Source organism: Diplotaxodon limnothrissa, linkage group LG14 (assembly GCF_057381915.1).
Source record: "Diplotaxodon limnothrissa isolate DT_005_m linkage group LG14, D_limnothrissa_male_GT1.1, whole genome shotgun sequence".
Lineage (NCBI taxonomy): Eukaryota > Metazoa > Chordata > Actinopteri > Cichliformes > Cichlidae > Diplotaxodon > Diplotaxodon limnothrissa.
This window is the reverse complement of record NC_140609.1, coordinates 18316791-18337892: the sequence shown is the minus strand read 5'-3', so window position 1 is coordinate 18337892 and position 21102 is coordinate 18316791. Positions and strand designations below refer to the sequence as shown.

Genomic DNA, 21102 nt, shown 5'->3' with positions numbered 1-21102 from the left:
TGGAATGAGTTTTATATTAGTTTTTCCATTTATCTTTGTGGACAAGAATAAAACAAACAAATACAATGAAAGAAAAACAAAACAATAAAACTAAAGTTTAAAGTGAAATCATTACAGCCATATGCCTCTGAGGATCGGGCCTAGATCTGATGCGCATCTGGATCTGATAGGATGTGATGGCACAGCTTAGACTGAGACGTGTCTAATCCCCAAGGACTGAATTATTTCATTCCAACATGCCAGATATCTGCCTCGGGGGGAAAATATGCTACTTGATATTCATTGATCAATATTTCCAACATGCAGCCGTTGCATTCTCAAAAATGTTGCTTTTATGAAAGTGAAATCCTCAAGATCTCACATAACTTCACTTCTATTCACTTCTAAGGCATTTCATGCAAGTGGAAAGTTTTCACTTGCCCTCATTTCAGTGCACTTTCTTTTTGTAGGACACATTTCTGTTGGTGCAATGGCATAACTAACTAATATATAAAATGCATGTATGCACATGCATTAACCTCCTAAGACCCGAACTCTTTCATGGCATGCATTTTTAATTTCTCTTTGCTATTTGGACGATTGGGACCTGATAAAGAATCCCCAGATTTTTTTTGTATACCTGATTTTTGTTTCTAAGAAAAATGAAAGCCACATATGAAGACATTCGTTTTGAATTTTGATAAAACAGAGGCAGTAAAATGTCCTCGCGAGTGGATATCAGAATGTAGGATTTTGGTCTAGACAACCCAAAATGTGATGTCCACATATGTGGACGCCAGGTTCTAGGAGGTTAAATACAACAATGAAAAAAAGAGAAAAAAGGTGAGAAGACTCTCTCATCAGCTACAGTTTGAGAGCTTAATAAGGGACCTAATGTCCCAACCTTCTCTAGAACTTCAGTAATAACAATCGGGGTGTCTGTTGTATTGGTGCTTTTCTTATTACTGCAGTGAAAAATGATATGTTACATAAAACTTATCCAATGATCAGAAGAGATGTTTGATAGTGTCTGATACTCACTGCAGTGGAAAAAAATGTTAACATTTGTATGTGCCATTTAGCACCATCTGTTGCCTCTGTGTTGGTTGTGTTTACAGAACTGGATGCAAAACATAGATAAAAAACGATTTACGGTGCATGGTTGTGGCAAATAAACCGGAGCTTTACGGGCTTTTCGCAAACTGGAATATATAGTTTTGTGTTTAACGCTGTGATGATTTGGATTAGCAAGCCTCAATGATGGTGTTCCTTTAAACGTTGAGGAAACGTCAGGTCTACGGGCTATGGCAACTGTAGACCAAACTAGGGATTTTGTAATATACGACTCTTCAGGTTAATGGGTGGATTAAAAAAAAAAAGAAGAAGAAGAAGAAGAAAAAAAGGAAAAGCTGACCCTCTTAACCGTCTGCCAGAATTAGACTTTCCAGCGATTTTCATCAGTGGATCTGTCATAGTCTGAACACTGGCAGCAAGACACATTATCTGAGCAGAGCACAGCAGCTAGTTTGTGGATGATAAAGTGTAAGAGAGTGAGGGAATGTCTCATTGCAGCCTGATAAAGGGTTTGTTAACTACTATGACTGTTGCACGTTATATTTACAATGACATATCAGGCTGCACAATTGGAGCAATGATTGGCAAGTGGTGTGTGCCCATCAGGATTGGAGTACTCTTTATTTTTATTCGTTTTTTTTGTTTTAGATAGGGGTACAGCACTCTCGCAGAAGAAGCTGAAAGGATGAGAGAACAGAGCCAATTAGGAACACACACATACTACCAGTGAGAGCTACAGGCAGCCGATTACACACTCTTTGTCTGCCTAAAATCGTCCTAAGATAAGTTGAAAATGTGTTAAGCACCAAAGAGGAACTTCTCCTGAAAAATTATAATCACACACACACAAATCTCCAGAAACTTCCTGAAATTTAAAGATTTTTTTTAATTAATCCTTTAAAGTCAATTCCCCAAAGCATGCTTTCTGCTTTTTTTCACTATAGCTCTCCGCAGTAACCAGACAAAGGGGAAAAACATCAAATAAATCATAGCTCAGTTGTGGATCAGCCCGCACCATTATGACCATTGTGTGAGTGTGACACCTGCTGGGAGCAACCTCTGTTCTGTTTACATCAGCCAAGTCTATCTCCGCAAATGCGTCACTACGTGTCTGGGAGCTGGCTGGATACTGCGTGGAATAACTCCACATCCAGACTACACGTGTATCTGTTTGGCGTTCACACACAGCCATCTACCAGGAGCCACCCACGGAGAGGGAGGGGGGGCATTCCTGTCTTTTGTTTAAGGAGGAAGAGGAAACCTGTCAGGAAAAGATTGTGTAGAACAGGAAGCTCTCATGGCTAGAGAGTCCTTCCTTTCTTTAGCGAGCATGAATGCAAGTAGCAGCCAGTCGTTTACACCAAAAGGATTCAATTATGATTGCATTAATTGTAATGCAGCTTCTTACTTTGTTAGACAACCCAGGCTGATATAGTCATGTCCTCTTGCAGCCGTGGGGGGTAATTTACTTCAAGTGCGCTACAAAACAATCACAGCGCTGTGGGCGATGAGCGATTTAAGGCTATATGTAGACTGACATTTTTTTTTGTCTGGCCAACGTTTACACTCTTCCAAAACTCACACCACACCCAGCCGCCACAAACTAGCTACTTTAAATTTCCGAAAGAAAAATAAATCGCATTAGGTTTTCTTGCAACAATAAGAGTGAATACAGATGCTTCATTCTTCCCAGCTCACACTTGTTAACTAAACGCGTTGCAGGGTGAACTTAATAGGGACTTTGCCATTCAACATCTGGTGGCTTCAGCCACAATGCATCTGGAATTTGACTGATGGGGGGGCCGGTAGCCAGTGTTAATGTAGACCAGCGCTCAACCAGCAGCAGCACCATTTCAAAATAGTTGTGTAACTGCACGAGGAGCAAGCCAAGGTATCGTTGTGAAGGTTTGCGGTTTAAAGTGTCGCAAACCGTGCAGTTACTGTGTGAAGTAACCGTATGACAGGCTTCCTTACACTTTCACAAATCTCCCTGTCCGGCAGCGGAGGGGATAACAGAAACAACAACCAACAGAAATACAGGGAGGAATGTGATTCTTCTTCTTTTGTGGTAAATTCTAAGCCGTCAGAGTTTTTAACCTAGACGAGATCTTCGTACCGAGCTGGGCGATGTGCCACACCACTGTTGCGCAGCTCGACACATCTATCCAGCGGTACATCCAGTCATGGCTATTGCTCAGCCCCCGCTGTCCAGACAAAACCAAATCGCTGAACACAAGTATTACTTATGACTACAGGAAAGTACAGTCTACATGGGTTTGTATGAAACAATTCATCGCTCCTTTGTGCCTTTCCAGACGCGCGTAATTATGCGCTCGGTCCCCCAAATCCAAAGGGTGATCTCTGATTTAGCCTCGAATCCACACCACAGCAGTGCCCTCGCAACCAGTCAGATAATATATATTTAAATATATGTATATACAAAAAGCGAGAAGGATACTTTCAAAGAAAGAAGAAGGAAATCGGGTTACCCGCTTTCAGACCGACAGAAAAAAGCCGCTCATCTTTGCCTGACTGGAGATCCCAGCTCACAGACGACACAGAGGAGTATTTCAAACCATTGCTTAAAAAAAAGGAGGCGCAACTTCGAAAAAAAGCAGTCTCCCACAAACTCATACACCCCGTTCTCCACCCTTACCTTAATAGTTCCGTCCATTTTGCGCAATTTTCAGCGGACCCGGACGATACCCCAAACATGACACGCTCCTGAATTAATTCCAGTCCCCGGTATGTGGCGGAGAGAAAGAGACACTTTTACCGGATTGCGTTTTTTCTTTCCTCTAAATTTGGGAAGTGAAGTCACCACTGTTGAGAAGGTTGAGAAGGAAGCTGTGTGTCACCGAAAGCCCTGCCTTCAAAAAAGCAGGATACTGTCCCAGAGAGATAAGCAGGGAAAACAATTGAGTGTTCGCTCCGCTGTTATGTTTTTCTGGTCGGAAATATTTACAGGATGGCTGCTTGCGTTGTGCACAGCCATTGCTGTGTAGCCTGCAGTAAAATTGTGTTGTGTGTTTTGCTTTCCCAGTAATGCCACAGATGGTGTGGAATGGTTTACTATTTCTCCGGCTTATGAATTATTCCTGCTCATATTTGACTGAGATTTTGTGGAAAGAGGTTTTACTGTCGCCGGACAATCTAAGTTATGCGATTGCATGTTTTAGAGCGCTTTTGGTTAACGCCTACACTTCAGACTTACATCTGGCCACTACCTCCGATTCTCTATAAATCAGCCTATTCTCTCTTTAAAAAAAAAATAAAAATAAAATAATGTTTATTATATACATAGTTAAAGTGATACATTAAATAAACATTGTCTTTGAACCTAGACAGATGTTGGACACATCTGACTAGGTTCGATGTAGCTCTAAATCAAATAAGGAGAGCAACCTGAACACCTCTGAGAGGAATTGTTGTAAACTCTTTTTTTTTTCTATGAAGCCTTTTGTGGATTTCTTTTTTCCCTGAGACACCATTAATAAAATCCAAGCATTTAGCTCCAACCGCACTATAATCTAAGGGTCTGGGCTACACGTGTGCGTCTGCTGTTCAGCACAGGGCTAAAAGGATGAAGCTCAGAATGCATCAACATAAGCCCACTAAAAAGGATTATTATTATTATTCGATATATTTACGTTTTTGTCAATTTAATCATAGCTTTTTAAACTTCAAACTTTCTGTTTTACTCCATGTTTGCTTAAGTCTAAAAAAGAAACCCCAGATCCCCACCCCCACATATATTTCCTCTTCTTTTACCCCACGAAATTCCTCCTCATCAATTTAGACCCAATTTCAGGCACATGCTAGACGAGTAACCAGGTCTGAATATGACCAGACTAATAACACTACATTTGGTAATTCTGAAAGACGGGACACATTTACATCCAACAAAACGGGTAACTAACTTTAGAAGCCTTTAAAATGTTCACCTTAACCAAGGTTCCGCAATTGCAGGAGTCTGAGTACAAAATAAAATAAAATGAGAGACTTTCTTTGCTAAACTGAATGCACCTGGTTACAGTGTAATTAAGATAATAATGATTATGAATATTCTTGTGATTTTGAGGGGTGGTTTCGCTTTGAGGATTGGCCTCAGTGTGCACAAAAAAGAAGCTGGGAGCTGCTGCCAGCGAAGACTGGCAGCAGGGCCGGCCTGTCTGCTCTCGGCTTGGGGGTCTGGTGAAGCTGTGGGCCCCCACCCTTGGGACCACCACATCTGGATCCTGCTAAGGGTCAAGGCTTCTCCTGCCTGAGGCCAGTTCAGACTCGTGTAATTAAGGGAGACACCTTGTTTAACTCTTCAGTGACTGGCTTGGGTTGTTTTTTGTTATTCTTATACATTCCAAAGTCTAAGGTTTTCAATTTTTTGTTGTTGGGAGACTGGTGATAAAGGGGGGAAATTAAAGAAGTACTTAAGCTGCGACCTTGAGCAAGTGACTTACTATAAGGTTTTATGATCAGCAATAAAGAAACAGATCTCTTCAAACACTCCATCCCACCAGTGTGTGATGTGCATCTTTGGATTTATGTCACTTTCCATTAATAAAAATGCACTCATCCCGCTGTGGTGCCAAAATCAGTTTAGGTAACATAAATAAACGAAATATCTTTGGAAACAGAGCTGCAAATTTCCAGGACATTATCAAATGATGCAACCCCCCCCCCCCCCCCCCCCCCCCCCCCTCCTGCTTAAAGAAAAGAAAATATGTGATTTTGGAAGTTAACATGTCCTTCTGATTCAAGGCCATAACCTACCTGCCACTCTGATTTATCAAGAAGACTGGGGGGTTGGTGGTGGCAGAATCTACATAGATCATAATGAATACTGTGGTAACAAACATTTTGGAAGGCCAATAAACAAATGCAAGTTGGTTTACACAGCGAACCACAGAACATCTGGCTTGACGCTGGAACTAGACAGCCAGACATTTCTTCTTACACCACGAGCCAGTAGCTCCTCTGTCTCTCCGCTGGGGCAACGAGCCAGAGGTGGGCGGACACTATGGTGAGTTTATGTTCTGCAGCTTTTCAATTGTTAGGCCCATCCTTTTTCTTTAGCTTATAGAAGGATCTGCTGAGATTTGTCTTATGTAAATCTGATTTACAGTTAGTTAATGAGTTCAATTGAGTAATATGGTTATGGGGCGAAGACAAACAGTCTGTGAAAGGAGTGATAAATATATATCACTCCATTATATATATATATATATATATATATATATATATATATATATATATATATATATATATATATATATATATATATATATATATATATATATATATATATATAATGGAGTGATATATATATAAGATTATTCTTTAACAATTTTTAAACACGAGTTCGCTACTCTTTGCCCAATGGTGTGCACCTTTGGCTATTCTTGAAGTGGGAAATACGTAAAGCGGGCCACTGAGTGTTGTGAGAAACACAACTGTTCTCAGAGTGTTATTTCAGCGAAGAAATAGTCCCGGTCCATGCGAGTCTGTTGGGGTTGCTGCTTATTAGAATGCAGACTTGTATTCAGATCATTCCTTCTCTGGGGCTAAAAGACAGCTCGAGTCAAAATACTGAGGGCAAAAAGTGGAGTCTGCAGCACATATAAGCACGAACTGTCTGGCCCCTCGCTCTAGGCCATAATTAATTTGAGATTTATTTTTATTGGAGAGTTCCAGTCTCGCCTGGCCTTAACCAAACAAAACCAAATGCTTGGCCGTGGATCCGCTTGAATGGGGAATATTTCTTTTTAAATTTTCTATTGAGGCGTGCCACATTCAGACCAACATCTCTTTGAGTGCGAGTGAGCCAGTGAGTGCTGGACTTGCACGCAAAAAAAAGAAAAAAAGAAAAAAAAGGCACAGGCTAACCCTCAACCCAAACAGGAGAATAGTAACTGTCATTCAACAAAGACTGGGATTAAAGCAAACGTAAGCAACCCGGGCTGCAAACTATAAGAGGCGAGCAAAATTGAAAGTTAACTCCCGATATCAACTTTTCTCCCTCACTGATCTCCTCTGTCTCACTCCCTCTTCTATATATATATATAAAAAAAATTTAATTTTAATTTTTTTTCTGAGGGAGCAGAAAGACTCTTTTAAATGCGTATTTTCTCCTTAAACATTCCCTGCTATTTAACTCTTTCACAACAAATCCGGAATTGTTCTGAGCCCCGAAACGCAGGATCTCTCAGCAGTGGCACAAACGCCGTTCCTGGATGAAAGGAGCCCTTATTCAAAAGGGAACGGGTCTTCAAAACATTAACAAGAAGCCCGTGGGAAAAAAATACCTTGATTATGAAGATATTACAGCAATTTTGCTCCTGCACAATGACTTATTTTAATGAGGCGCAATCCAGGCAATCAGACCCGTGCAGATTATTTTGATGGATTTGGGAGTGAACGTCACGCAGCCACCCAAGTTTACTTACACTTGTTGACATCTTCTAGTCTTACACACACACACACACACACACACACACACACACACACACACACACACACACACACACACACACACACACACACGTAGCAATAAAGAGAAACACTTAATGGTTTCAGCCACAGACATGCGGCTGTAGCAGTTGCAGGTAGTCACGCCGAGCCATGTGTGACGTGATGCAGGTTTATGTGAAAACCAGATGTGCGCTGTTTGCTTTATTTACATTTTTAGGACCAAGAGAAAGAGAGACTCAGAGAGAGAGGGAGAGAGAAGTTCGTGACGTCAGACATGTTTATGACCCGTAATAGCAGCATTTTTGGAGTAAAGAGGGAAAAAAAGTTGAGTCGAGTTTGGTAAATCACACAGACCACAGATCCACACTTCAGCACTGACTTGACAGTGTAAACATGTAGGCTTTTTCCACGCGAAGAAAAATAAAATGCCCCCCGGTAGGTACTCAGGCTACAGGTGTCAGACTTAGAAAATAATACAAAAAATAAGTAGCATTTAAAAATTTCAACAGGCGCATAAAATCAGCATAAAAAAAGCCCATTTTGGCAACAGGCGGGGGTAGAAACACTGGTTTTAAATACAAATAAAGACAGTGGTTTGCTAAAGGTTTTAACATTCAGTATCATTTCACTTGTGCGCAGTCTTCAATGAAAGGACCCCAAATTGTCCCTCAAACATTACCTGATCCAAGAGACGGTGGTGTCTTACCTTGACGTAAGACGACGTGTCAGGGACAGTTTGAAACATGTCTACTTGACAGAGACAGGCCCAAGGGTGCTCAGTGTCCAATGGGCCCTGAGAAAAAGGAAAAGAAGACAAACAATTATCGAGATTTCTTTCACCATTATTTATTGATTTTATTATTTCATTTAAACGTTATTTACACTTGCTGAACTGCAAACATCCACAGAGTACCGCGTGTTTTCACGTGTTTTGAGAAGTCCGGCGTAGTGCACACATGGGTTACCACTTCCACCAAAATAAAGAGAAAGTCAAATTTGCTTAATGGCCCCCGTGCACGTCAGACTCCACGCATAATGGCTGGATTCATTCATAAAGCTCTCATTTTTTTTTCACCAGTGGTCAGCGGTATTAGATACGGGTACCTTTTAATTACCGCTGTCCATAGCTGACATTCAGAAACACCATTAGACGGAAATTACACCACTGACCTACTGCTAACATGGATGAATTACTTCATGTCGCCCAATAGGAGTTGGGCAGAAAAAAGAAAAAAGAAAAAGGAGGGCCCCATCCCAACCCCCATCACGTTTTCCCCCTAAAGCTTACCACATATTGAAACACTTTTCGCTTTAATAAGTGCAGCTTACAAAGTCTAGGGTGAAAGGGCACTTAGAGGACGGTGTTTTTTAGTCCATTCCCTCCCTCTGCAATTATTAGGAAGGCAACGGCACACGGCACCAGAAATGGCTCTTGTGCTACGTGATAAAGCAAATAAATGTATATGGACTTGCAGGACGCACCATTAAAGCTTAACATATTTTAACAAGGCGTACGGGACATCGTCGTCCTGTTCAGCAGCTATGCTGCGATGTGTCATGATTAGAAGCATGCAGTCGTGGCCATATTTTGATAATCGATTTTTTTCCCCCTGCTGTACACATTTTTATTTTTGATGCTGACTCCAGACCACGAGCCTTTGGCATCTTGTAGAAAACACCTGTCAAAAAATCCAAGAAAAAAAAACATGTTTATACCAGAGAGTCACAGCAACACAAGCTCTCTCTATGTGCAGCGCAATTTCGAGTCTCTTTTTCGTGCCTCGTGATAAATTGACCAAGGAAGAGTGCATTATACATGAACGTGGCACGGTTTTAAATCCCTTTATTTTGAAGTTTGTTTTTTTTCTTTCGATTCCTTCGGGCAAAAGCAGAGCTCGCCTCATAAAGTTCCCCAAATGCATCCAATTTCTACGCGGTAAAAAGACCATAGGATACAGCATCTGCAGCCAATTAGGCAGAGGAGGACTGGTGAATAACGGCGTGAACCTTCCTCCGAGACAGCCCCGTGGGCCGAGACCCCTCTAGTGTTACATTTTAAGCATCTTACCTTGCTGTTATCCATCACAAACGAGAGCCAACTGATTTTCGGCTAATACGCATTCCATTTTGTTTGTCTTACCTTCCCCAAAGTTAGACTGTGAAGAAGTGGCTTGACAAAAGATTATCAGGTTATTGCTTTTCGATATAATTCGACCCTTAAGTGGGAAAAATAAAAGTCTGATGCAACGATACACGAAGATTAGCGCAACTATTAAGATGTAGCTGCTGCAGTTTCATTTCACTTTTGGAGTCATTCCGAAACGTCCACTCTCGCTCGAGGTGCAAACTCTACATCCGTTTACGACGTGACTGGGCATCAATAAAAGCAATAAAACAAGCAGAAGTGATTTATTATCCTCCCGCATTCTCACCCACGCTGTGCACAGTTTACACGACTCCGTATTTTGAGGATTATTTTTCCTCACTCACCTGTCGTTGTTGTGCCAGACGCTTGATCTCTCTTTCTTGCTTTCCTTTTTCCGATTGCAGCTAATCACTCCCCCAATTTTAAATAATTAGTCCCGTCCAGGCAAAACCGTTTTCCGAATGATGATGACAGTGAGTTATTTTGAAAGGGGCAAAAAGGAGCGCCGGCTGTATGAATGGAAATGTTAGAGAGATCGAAAAGCCGCGACCAATGAGCAGAGAGAGAAAAACCTCCCCTCGCCCGGCGGTGTGAGGCCACTGAACCATGAAATAAGGGAGAAGCAGAGAGAGGGAAAGAGCGTCATAAAGGTGATTTATAAAGCCTGTTGTTGAAAGAAAGTGTCGATATATTTTTTAAGTGCAAAAAAAAAAGATATTTTGAGCAGCTTTATTATTTATTACAACGAGCAGGCAAATATCAGACAGATGGCACATTGGGCAAACTTCAAAAAGAAACCAGAGCCACCTTTTGTGTTCAACAAACTTGTTGTTACCTATCCAGAATAAAGTTGTAAACAAAGTTCGTTCGTGGGTGTAATTAAAACATAAAGCAATTTATATGACAGATACTGAGCAAGCCTAAAAGTGTTATCCACAAGAAACTGACTTAGTGAGGAAATCTCCCTCTGCCACGCAAACAAGCACCCCCTCCAGTTATTAATACTGATGCTAATATTAATAATCAATTATCTCTCAGGAGTAGCTTTTCCGTTCATGTTCCTCTCTGTCCTCACGGTGACAGTCCCCGCAGGAATAAAACAGCAAAACGAGTTCCTTTTCCTGCATCTGACCCCACTCGCTTCACTAAATTCATTTCCTTCACGTGTCTGCCCTCATCTTCGACTCGTAGTCCTCCAAAGGGTGTGGGGGCAATTCACGGTGAGGAAAGTCGCCCAACCATAGCATTTTATAGCCTCATCAAGGTTGCTATTTCACGCAGGGCAACCAAAGTGAAACAGAGAAGTTGGTTGTAACTTGTTGCGTGCGAGAGCCTATAAGATATGCTTAAAATGAGTGTGAAATGTTGGATCTGATGCGGCTTTTTTAAGACCTCTCATACTTTGTAACATACTTACATACTTGTCAGAGCAGAGCTGTAATGTCCATAGCCTACTTTTGTGATGGGATTGCTTCAGGCTATAAAACGAGGTCAAGAAAATAAATACATTTATGTTTTTTTCTGACACATGTCTTTAATGACAGGCGTCCCAAAACAGTCTTAAAACGCTAAGATATGGCCTACCGAGCGCCTTCACTCATTCTTTTACAGTGATGGGGTCATCTGGTAAAAAGGTCGTCTTTCATCACCGGCTAGACCTTCTGTTTGTTGCACCGTTTCCTAATGCAGTGATTAAGAACAACAACGCTGATAATAGTGTTCCCAGCATGAAACAATTGGCGGAAATCCCAACATCCTTTTTACTGAAAAATGGCATTCATGCGCCTGCTTTGTTGCCTTCCTCAGGGTACAGCAGAAGACTTTTCTAACACATTTGAACAGCAGCTACTACAGTTTTACAAAAGAAATAGACAAAAAACAACAACAACAACAACAACGAAGACAGAGTATATGTTCATCTATATGCTGCACAGTGCAGGGTTTTATTAACATCCAGCTGTCTCAGTCCAAAGAAAGCCCAGGCTTTTATTTATTTTTGTTCACTCTCAAATCAACACTGAATGCCTCCCATATTTACTGAAATCTAATTTTTGTGAACAACAGGAAACAGAAGTTGTCATATATTAACACTGGGGGACAGTTTTACACCTATAGTGTTGCGCTATCTTGCACTTTTCACTGTTGTTGTTTTTTTGGGGGGGTTTCCCTGAGACTGATAGTAAATGTGTAATGTGGCTCATTATGCCTCCTGCTAATGGTCCAGGCAAACATGCTGGCAGCTTTATGTGTCTTGTTTTAATATTGTTTAGCATCTAAGCCCTAATGTTGCAAACAGAATCTCATTGTGTGCTTAAGCAAGCAGACGTAACCCCTCTCTGCCGCCGGTGCCGAGCAATCTGCCATCAGCAGTTTTGCCACAAGCAGTCGACTGCTAGTCCTCGCTCTGCACTGCTATGTTAACATTTGAGAGCGCCTCTTCTCTTGGGATTCACAACAGAAACACTTTTATTTGAGATGATGCGGGCAAACCTGCAGACATCTGTGATTGCATCGCTCAGAGTAAATGAAGCTCCTCGCTCTGAACTGTAATGAGTTATTTATTTAGCTGAAGAGGCTACTGAGAGATGATCTGAAGATGGAGATTATTGGTCCAATCCAAACCTTTCTTTTGTAGCTCCTGGGGGAGAGAGAAAATGGCAGTGTGGCACCAGGGAAGGCAGGGCAGAACCTCAAATGTTTTCACGCAAGCTCCCAGGCACTTATGATCCAGACGTGGAACGGTGCTTTTGCACTGGGCTCATGTTCAAAAGAGTGAAAGCCACTATATGTATCTTGTGTATGTGTGTGTATGCCTGTGTGTGTGTGAGTACGCTGAACAACAGCAAGGAGATGGCAAAATGTAAAAAGTGACAGATGAGGTTCTTTTGGGAAGACTTCAACCATCTACCCTCTCTGAATTCTCGAATAAAACAAGCTGAAGGAAGGAGAAAGTAAAAGTTTCTTTTCAGCTGCTTGCAAGGGCAAAGACACTAAACCAGCACCAGAGTGTGGAGTGAAAACAACAAAGAAACAATCACAAAGCTGCATTCTGTAGGTCCATAGCAGACAGCAGCCCACTTCTGTGCACGTGTGTGTAGTGATAATTAGAGAGGGGAAGTATTAAATTAAAGCAAAGCAGTCATTTTATGAGCCAAGCATTTATGAAGGTAATAGCGTCCCTATAAATCAACGACCTCCCGATGTCTCTTAATGTGTTTCCCCTTCGTCAGGTCCGGAGAAAAGCACTGATACTTCAACTATTTGACCCCCACCTGTTCAGTCTTGGTATTTTCGCTCCCGGGAATAATGCTGAGACCAGAGCTTGGGAGTGGTGTTGAGACAAAACGCACGCTGCCACTTCACACAGTGTGTTCTGGTATGTCTTTAATCAAAAGAAGAGTGGTCGGTGTCTTTTTGTGAGACACCTTGTCCACATAATTGCTTTCCCCAACACCACAAATTGGTCTGAATTCACAACCTCATACACACTGGTCTTCCAGACCACCTATCCCATGCCAGTTCAGCCGTAAGTGTTGGCACACCCTGCCTCTATAGTCCAGACAGGACATGGGAAACCAAGGTGCTCGCTTTACATTTTAAATCAGTCTCACTTGCCAAGGGGGGAGTCATCCCTACACGAACAACACGAGGCTGAAATAAAGCCCCAGAAAATGACTGCTCCTGTGGAAAAAAAAAACAGTTGGGAGAGTGAGAGCAGGAGGAAAGCAGTGCCATTTAGAAAGCCTAAATCATCCCCTGAACTATAAATCCTGTGACCACTCATCATTCAGCAGCATTTTAAAAACCCCTTAAAGAAAAACACTGAGTGAAATGAATATGCTGTCACCTCTCATTTGGGTCTGGCCCACTAGCTCAATAAGAAAAGTGTTGTTCCCTGGAAGGCTGCTAGTCTGAGCTGAGCTCTCAGGTTTAGGGTTTACCCCTGTCCCTCATTCTCAATGCTTTGAGGCCCAAGTCTCTCTCGTTCCTCCCCCACGTCCCCCCAGACATGTCTGACAGGCTGAACTCGATGTGGGCTGCTCACCAGACTACAAAAATCATTCATCTGTGGCTTCAGACGGTCAAATCTGGATCTAATAAAGGGAGCCTGCCTATTGATCCTATTTACAAGGGACGGCAGTGCAAACTCTTACCACTTGGGGGCTCTGTAGCTCAAGTTTGTGACGGCTTCTTGATCACTCTGGTACAGTTGCTCATCATAGGAGATAGGAAGGGCGAAATCTTCTAAGTAAACTGATGTGATTTGTTATTGAAACAGCATCTATTCCTGTCTTAATAACTTTTTTCACATTGATTTTCTTTTAAATGTCTTTTATCTAAAGGCAGCATTTTATATAAGTGTGTTAGCACAGATAAAAAAGAGATATTGACATCTGCAAGATAAGACATTCCTGTTCTGGACTATTTGAAGCTTTAAAAACAGAACTTGTGGGGTTATTGAATCCAAAGATAACAACAGTCTCCTCCTTTTCCAGCCATGACACAAACAACCACGTAGAATCAAAAATAAATAAAATAACCCATGAGTGTATTATGTATCGATAATGTCGTTTCCAGGTCGTTTCATTCTAAATATTAGGAGAGAAGCAGAGTGAAGGCACGGGGAAAATCCTCACACTGACAGAAAAGCCAGAAGAAGCATCTAAGAATGAAATGGGACGCATGGAGAATGAGTCAGAGCTACTTTCAGGGTTGTGTTTACGTGTCGGTGAGGGCACTACCCCAAACGCCTAGGCAAAACCACAGCATTCCATGTAAGTCTTAAAGAGACAGAGCGACGCTGTCATCGTGGGTATCTGGGGCGTAAAGCGTTAACATATGGAGAGGGCTATTTGAGACAGCTGGTGAGAGGCGCAGAATCAGTAGGTGGCTATGCCAGCACTACGATGGCATTCAAGTTGGGTGTCAGGTAATCTCTGAGAAAGTGCAGATTTATGCATTTTTTAAAATTTCACATTAGTTTCACTAAAATTGGACTCTTTTTTTCTTTTTGATTGAAATCCAAACAGACTTGTGGCTTGTGTCTTGCTACAGCTAAAATAGAAAAAGGGGACAAAAACACAGGTTACTGTGGCTACATTTCGGAGACACTACAGAGGGCAGAGTTGAGCCGTGAAACAAGTGCGAGGAGAGGAGAGCTCCACACACGAGCAGAGGCAGGCTTGTGTTTGAAACTTTTTCTGTATCAATCACAAAGATTTGATTTAAGATTTGCCAAAAAAAATAATAAAAAAAAAAAAAAAATACCAGAAGGTCAACTACACAACCAGTATTTCTGCCTTGCTAGCACTGCCATGCTAGTCCCTGATGTTACACAGGTTTCCAGAGGTTTCTAGGTAGGTGAACTGAGGTGTATTCTTGTATCTAGTTTGTAGTTTTAGCTAAAATCCTTCACAACGTGGCAAAACTGGCACATACAAGAAGCTAGTATTAATTCTGAAAGTGTCTTCACTCAACATACAGACAGCAGAGTGGCTTGAGAAGTCTGAAGATGACAGGCCCAGTTTACATGCAGAGGAAAAAAAAGCTCACTGCTAGGAAGAGCACAAACCAAGACGAGAAAACGAGAGAACGGTGTAGGTGTGAGGAGAGAGGTGAGAGAGCGGTAATGGTGTTAATGTTGACAATCGGTTACAGAGAGGGCGAGAGAAAAAGAAAGTGTGTTGGTTCAAGGGCGTTTTGCAGAGAGGGGTAACTGGGAGGGAACGAGAGGATGCAGAGAAGGAAATGAATGGAAGTGAGGGGGGGCAAAAAGAGAAACAGTCTGTTTCCTCACTTAAAATCCAGGGCACAATATGGAAATCCTTAAACCGTCAACGGTGCTCTAAAAATAGCCCCCTTTTTCTGCACAGTAAGAGTTGGAAGTGGGAGTAGGAGTAGGAATGAGTGAGGTGAGGGTGAGCGGTGGCGTCTGGCAGTTGGAAATGGTAGAAACAAAGAAACACCAACCTGCAAGACAGCTGTGAAAAGCAGTGGGTCAGAGAATAAGAGGCCTCAGATAGAGAGAGAGACTAAGTGTGCAGGACTGAAAGAGTGAAAGTGGATGAGAGACGACCCCGATTGAGATGAAAGACTTCCCTGTAAAACTCTCTTTGGTTCTGGAAATAGTCAAGTGAAATTGGCTGGGATCAAACCATTGCTTACCTGTGGCATACAAGGAACTTGGTGCAAGTTTTGTTTTAACTGAGAGAATTAATGACACCTGTGTTTCTGATTTACATCACACATTCAGGGAAGGACTGAAAACAGCACAGAACCCCTTGAAAACGAGCCACTGAAAAGCAGCTCTTTCTTTGCTCTCATCACCCTGATAACCCCTCCTCTGCAGGTTACTCCACAGCCCATCACTGGCTAAATATATGCTGAACAGAAATGCTACTAGTGGCTGCATTATTATCAGTATTAAGACTCTAATGAGGATTTTGTGGTCAAAAAGTGGCCACAAAATACAAAGGTAGATTTGCAGACTCAGTTACCTAACAGATGGAAGCAGATTAACAAAGTGGTTATCTACAACATGACATTTCCTTTGGTGACTAAGCCCATGCTGTTTTACATGTGCTTAGTCACACACGTAAAATAGCATTTCAGAGACAACATTTCAGAGACACTTTGACAGCCATCATGACCCTTAACATGGCTTCACAGCCTTGCCCATTGTAACGCAGCACTATGATACAGCATAATATGAGGCTTTTAATGTCACAGCTTTCCTCTTAAATCAGATGGAAGCTGGTTAATGGTCCCATATCCCTGATTGGGTTGCTTTGCCTTGATATACACTAATATACAATGCATAGTGTTGCACTCATAAACAGCTCAGGACGAATGTGCAAATCTCAAGTTATCGGATGAAAATCGTGTAATCTCTCTGTGTTTATTTCTGGTAGCACTGAGCACCAAATTCCAACCCACGTTCTCATATTAAGATAATCATTAATAACATTAGTAATAAATATTATCATTAAATTTTTTACAGACAGGCAATTTTCCTGGTTCTTGTAACTGTGATGTGATCATACACTTTGATCCAGTGGTAATTAATAATTACAGATATATTTCTAATCGTTATTTCCTCTGCCAAATTTAAAAAAAAGAAAAAGTTTTTAAAATATAGAAGAAATATTTTTGAACTGACAGTATGTATAAATACCAGTATGGTTTCGTAACAAATCATAGAACTGGAACAGCTCTTACCAAAGTCATCAGTGACCTGAAGAGCAACAGTGATTCACAGAGTTTCATTCTGACTTCTGCTTGATCTCACTGTTGCCTTCGACTCTGCTGATCTTGACATTTTAATTCAAAGGCTTCATGATTCAGTCAGGTTCTCGACCGCTTTCATACCTAAAGGGCAGCGGTTTTTATGTTTCAATAAGTAGTTTTAGAACTGCGCAAATAAAACAGGTGTTCCTCAAGGGTCTTCTCTTCGTTCATTGCTCTTTAACTTTTACAAGCTATTGCTTGGTACTGTAATATATAAAAACATCTCCTTTCACTCTTATGCAGATGATATACAGTTGTACCTATTATTTTGCTCTCAAGATCTATAAACTCCGCTGATGACACTAACTGCTGGATGACTAGAAACGTTTTAGACCTTTAGCCAAGACAGAAATATTTTTTCATATATATCACAATTATTTCTAAAACAGTAAGGAAGCATGGGCGGTGATTTTTGTTTTGATGATCATGTTAATAAAGTCACCAGAACAGCTTTTTGTCACTTAGAAAAATATGTGTCAAAAGTTAGAGCATTCTTTTCTCAGCCTGGCTCTTGGTCCATGGATTGCCGGCATATTTAGAATGAAGCAGAGTCAGTCATACATGGAAATTTGAACATATTACCCCAGTACTGAGGACATTTCATTGGCTCCCAGTTCAATAAAGAATTACCTTTAAAATCCTTTGATTAGTTCATAAAGGTCTCAGTGATTTGGCCCTTCAGTACATCTCTGAATGGTTCAGTGTATAAGCCTCTCTGGCCAGGTACATGTACAATTTTGCTTCATACCTGATATGGCTTCAACAAGAATCATAACATTTTATACTTTAGAGACTTTCTCCAGACTTCTGCTAAATTAGGTGCTGGGAAATATACAGCAGTATTCATCTGTTTCTTTTGACTAATAAGTGGGCTGGAGCCTATCTTAGCTATCATAGAGACCGAGGACAGGTCACCAGAGCCAATAGTCATTCAAACATAAGCACAATTACATGTTTTTCAACAGCTATGGTAACTTTCCCTTTACACTTATACTCATTATTCATACTTGACTTATCTGTTTCGTTTTACATCACATTTAAATACGATGACCCTGAGAGAAAACCGAGGAGGGCTTGGCTTAAACGACCTCTAGAAGACTTTTTGAATATTAACGAGAATAGCAGTTGACTGAGGTAAGTCGTTATAATTTAGTCCAGACCCCAGTAATTGTCAGTTGTGTCCCTAGCTGGCACGCGGAAAGTCAGAAACCTTGCCCCTCGACATGTAAGTCACTGTTTTTCTTGCTGCTCTAAGCACGTTATTCCCCCCCCCATGTACTCCCTGTCCTTCTGTCCGTCTCTCTCCCCATCTGTCTCCCCGATTGCTCTCCCTCTACGTGCCTCCCAGGCCTGCGTCCCCACCTCTCCTCTCTCGCTCCAGCCTTTTTTTTTCCCGCTTTCCTAATGAGAGCGTGCGTTACGCAGGCATTCAGAAAACCTCTGTTAATTACATGACAAGCATCTCGTTCTGGGACACTAATGAAGAGGGATAGCGAGCTGGAGACGCCACTGGAGTGGTGGTGGTTGTGAGGGTGGTGAGGGTCAGTGCTCACCACTGGGTGGGGTGTTTGAACATGCGTGTGTGAGTATGTGTGTGTTTGAGGGGTGTGGGGATGGGGATTTTGGCGCCAGGCCAGCAGCTTATCAACCAGTGAAAGTTGGACTGTGCATCTAGTCCTCTCCCTACATCTTCAGACTGCTTGCCTTTCATCTTACTCTACTCCCATCTTTTTTTTTTCTTTTAGTGTAGAACATCAGTGTTTTGATTTGTTTTTCCTAAGCACCATTACATTTACACTTATCAAAGAATGCATTAGCTTTGAACAGCTTTGACTATGACACACACAACTGCTTGATATCCTGATATCGCGAGCTGTGCTGGCCTTTTTTTTTGGGGGGGGGGGGGGGGTGTAAAAGCCAAAATTCATAGTGTTAGCTTCAGCACGATTCAGTTTGTCATGGAATTAATTAAACAAAGTATTGACTGGCAAAAAAGCAAGAGCTACAGTTCGTGCACACACATAGCTTACTAATAAATCCACACACAGTGGAGTCAGAAGACCAGTGGGGAAAGAGAGCATGAGAGGGAGAGAGAGAGAAGACCTAGGCAGAAGTCCAGCGACTCAGCATGTGATTTGGAGGAACTTGCTCTGTCAAGAGGCACACTCGAACAGAAGATTGCTGTCCCGTACCATCCCTCGTGAAACGCTTGAGAAACACAAACCATCTGGAGGCTATAGTGCACACTCTCAACCCATCAAATATTGAGGATGTTTGTCTGATTTACAGAGCCTATTTAGAACTGTTTGGACAACTTGGCTGAAGGATTGGTGCCTTAATTAAAAATAATATCAAGAGCTAATATTGCCCCCGAGACCTTTGCCTCGCAGTCAACAGTGCAACAAAGACACGGTTCTGTGGCTGAAGATGAAAATCTGAGCCACAAGCACTTCTAAACGAGTATAGTCAGGCCCGAAACAAAGGCTTCTCCACATTTGTGATTTCACTGAGGTTACTGTCCCATGTGCCCCCCCCCCCCCGCCCCCCTCCACCCCACCCCTTTTTCTGTCTGCTGATGCCAATAGCAACGTAGGCTGTTCTAGGCCCAAGTCCACCACAGTGATGGCATATTGATACTGTCATAAAACATTACATTCTTGCTTTATTCATTAGAACTGCGCTTTAATCTAAAAATATCATGGGCAGAGAATAAAACAGAGTTTTCAACAGCAGAAAGATTAGACCTGCACTTCTCTCGCTGAGCACCACAACTCGGAAACGCTGAGGCCCAAAATAGATGTTCCTCTCATAAAGGGCTCCTTCTTTGTAGTCGACATACAGCAACAACATCTGCAGGGCAGTTTCTATGGGGGGAACAGATTCGGGCAGGCTATCAAAGAGAGGCGATCTCCTGTGAGAAGTGGTGGGTGGAGGACTTCCATATTCTCCCTCTCTCTCTGTCTCTCTCCTTCTTTTTTTGTTCTCCTCCCTCGCTCTTTTTATCTTGCGCTTCCAAAAAATCTGTAGCAATCAGGACGATGCTAATAAAAGACCATTAATATCACCTGTCAGTGCTATCTTTGGAAGATCCAAAACGAGAAAATGAGACAAAAGGATTCAGTCTGGAGCTGCTCAACAAGATGTGGGATACCAGTGGAGGACAAACGGCTGCAGCGCTTGAGCAGTGAGCTGACAGGAAACCATCAAGAAAACAAGAAGGATGATGAATATTCCTATGTATCGTAACTAAAAGGAAAAACGTAGTTTAAAGTGATGCTTGAGAACTGTGTAATTTCAGTATAAATATTAGCATATTTTATATAAGGGGTTGTGTTTCAATATGGGCTGTGCATAATGCTGTCATGACCTTAAGTTCACATGGTTTTAGATAAAATAAAAACAAGAAAAAAATGTATTAAATGTTGTTCTTCTGGTAAAAATAACCCAACATAAGTTTAATTCAGAGCTGATGCAGATGCAGTTCAAACCAAGAGAGTGATTGTAAAGGTCGTAAAATCCTGCAGGTTGTTTGACTGATGGTTTTCACCGACTGCGATGGCAAGCCGTTCACTATCTGTTTAATGTAAAACATGAGCAAAGCCAGCAGACGGGCTGAGGCTCTGAGCGGAAAAAGATGGCACCGTAATGGGGAGGTGAAAGGCAAGGGGCAAAGCGATGATAGTAGCTTCATGCAGAGCAGAAGTGTATCTGGGGCCTCGCCTTTGAACTGGTGAGCCGGCTAATTGAAACAGCATTGCCAGGGCATCGGCTGAAGATCTGGATCTCATTCACCCCCGCTTTTATTCAATTTGGTTTCATCACAGGGGCGCGTCTCGTGCTTTTTCTCTCCACATGGCAATAAGTCATACCCTCGCCTTTTGCCCTCGACGTGTTGCCCATCTGTGTCCCCTGGGGGCCCAGAGTGCTGAGGCCCTGAGAACGCCAAGGGATTCAGATGAGGTCTTGAGAAAGCCCCTTATGGTACTTTTTCACGCCTCTCACCTTGGACTTGACCCCCACCCCACATCCCCACAGCTCTTCACTCACTCATACACAGACACACACACCTCTTTACCCCCCAGACTTAAGATTTACTGGTAAGAGCAGTGGTTGTCAGGAGGTTTGGACCGTGCACTTTCTAATTCAAA

General features: G+C 42.0%; 1 protein-coding gene across 5 annotated transcripts in view; it reads right to left on the bottom strand.

The window, feature by feature from the left end:
• Positions 1-10132, bottom strand: part of fli1 (Fli-1 proto-oncogene, ETS transcription factor) — a 30254-nt gene extending 20122 nt beyond the window's left edge. For 2 of the 5 annotated variants that reach the window (XM_085370290.1, XM_085370291.1), the window contains exons 1-2: positions 10012-10132; positions 8228-8314 (exon numbers count right to left, since the gene is read on the bottom strand). In XM_085370290.1, the coding sequence (XP_085226416.1) occupies positions 8228-8266 (39 nt within the window). In that variant the 5' untranslated portion in view covers positions 8267-8314; positions 10012-10132. Of the gene's footprint in view, positions 1-3542; positions 3627-3709; positions 3839-8227; positions 8315-10011 lie in introns of those variants that run through there. The other 3 variants (XM_085370292.1, XM_085370294.1, XM_085370295.1) reach the window with 2 other exon arrangements.
• Positions 10133-21102: the final 10970 nt, after the last annotated feature.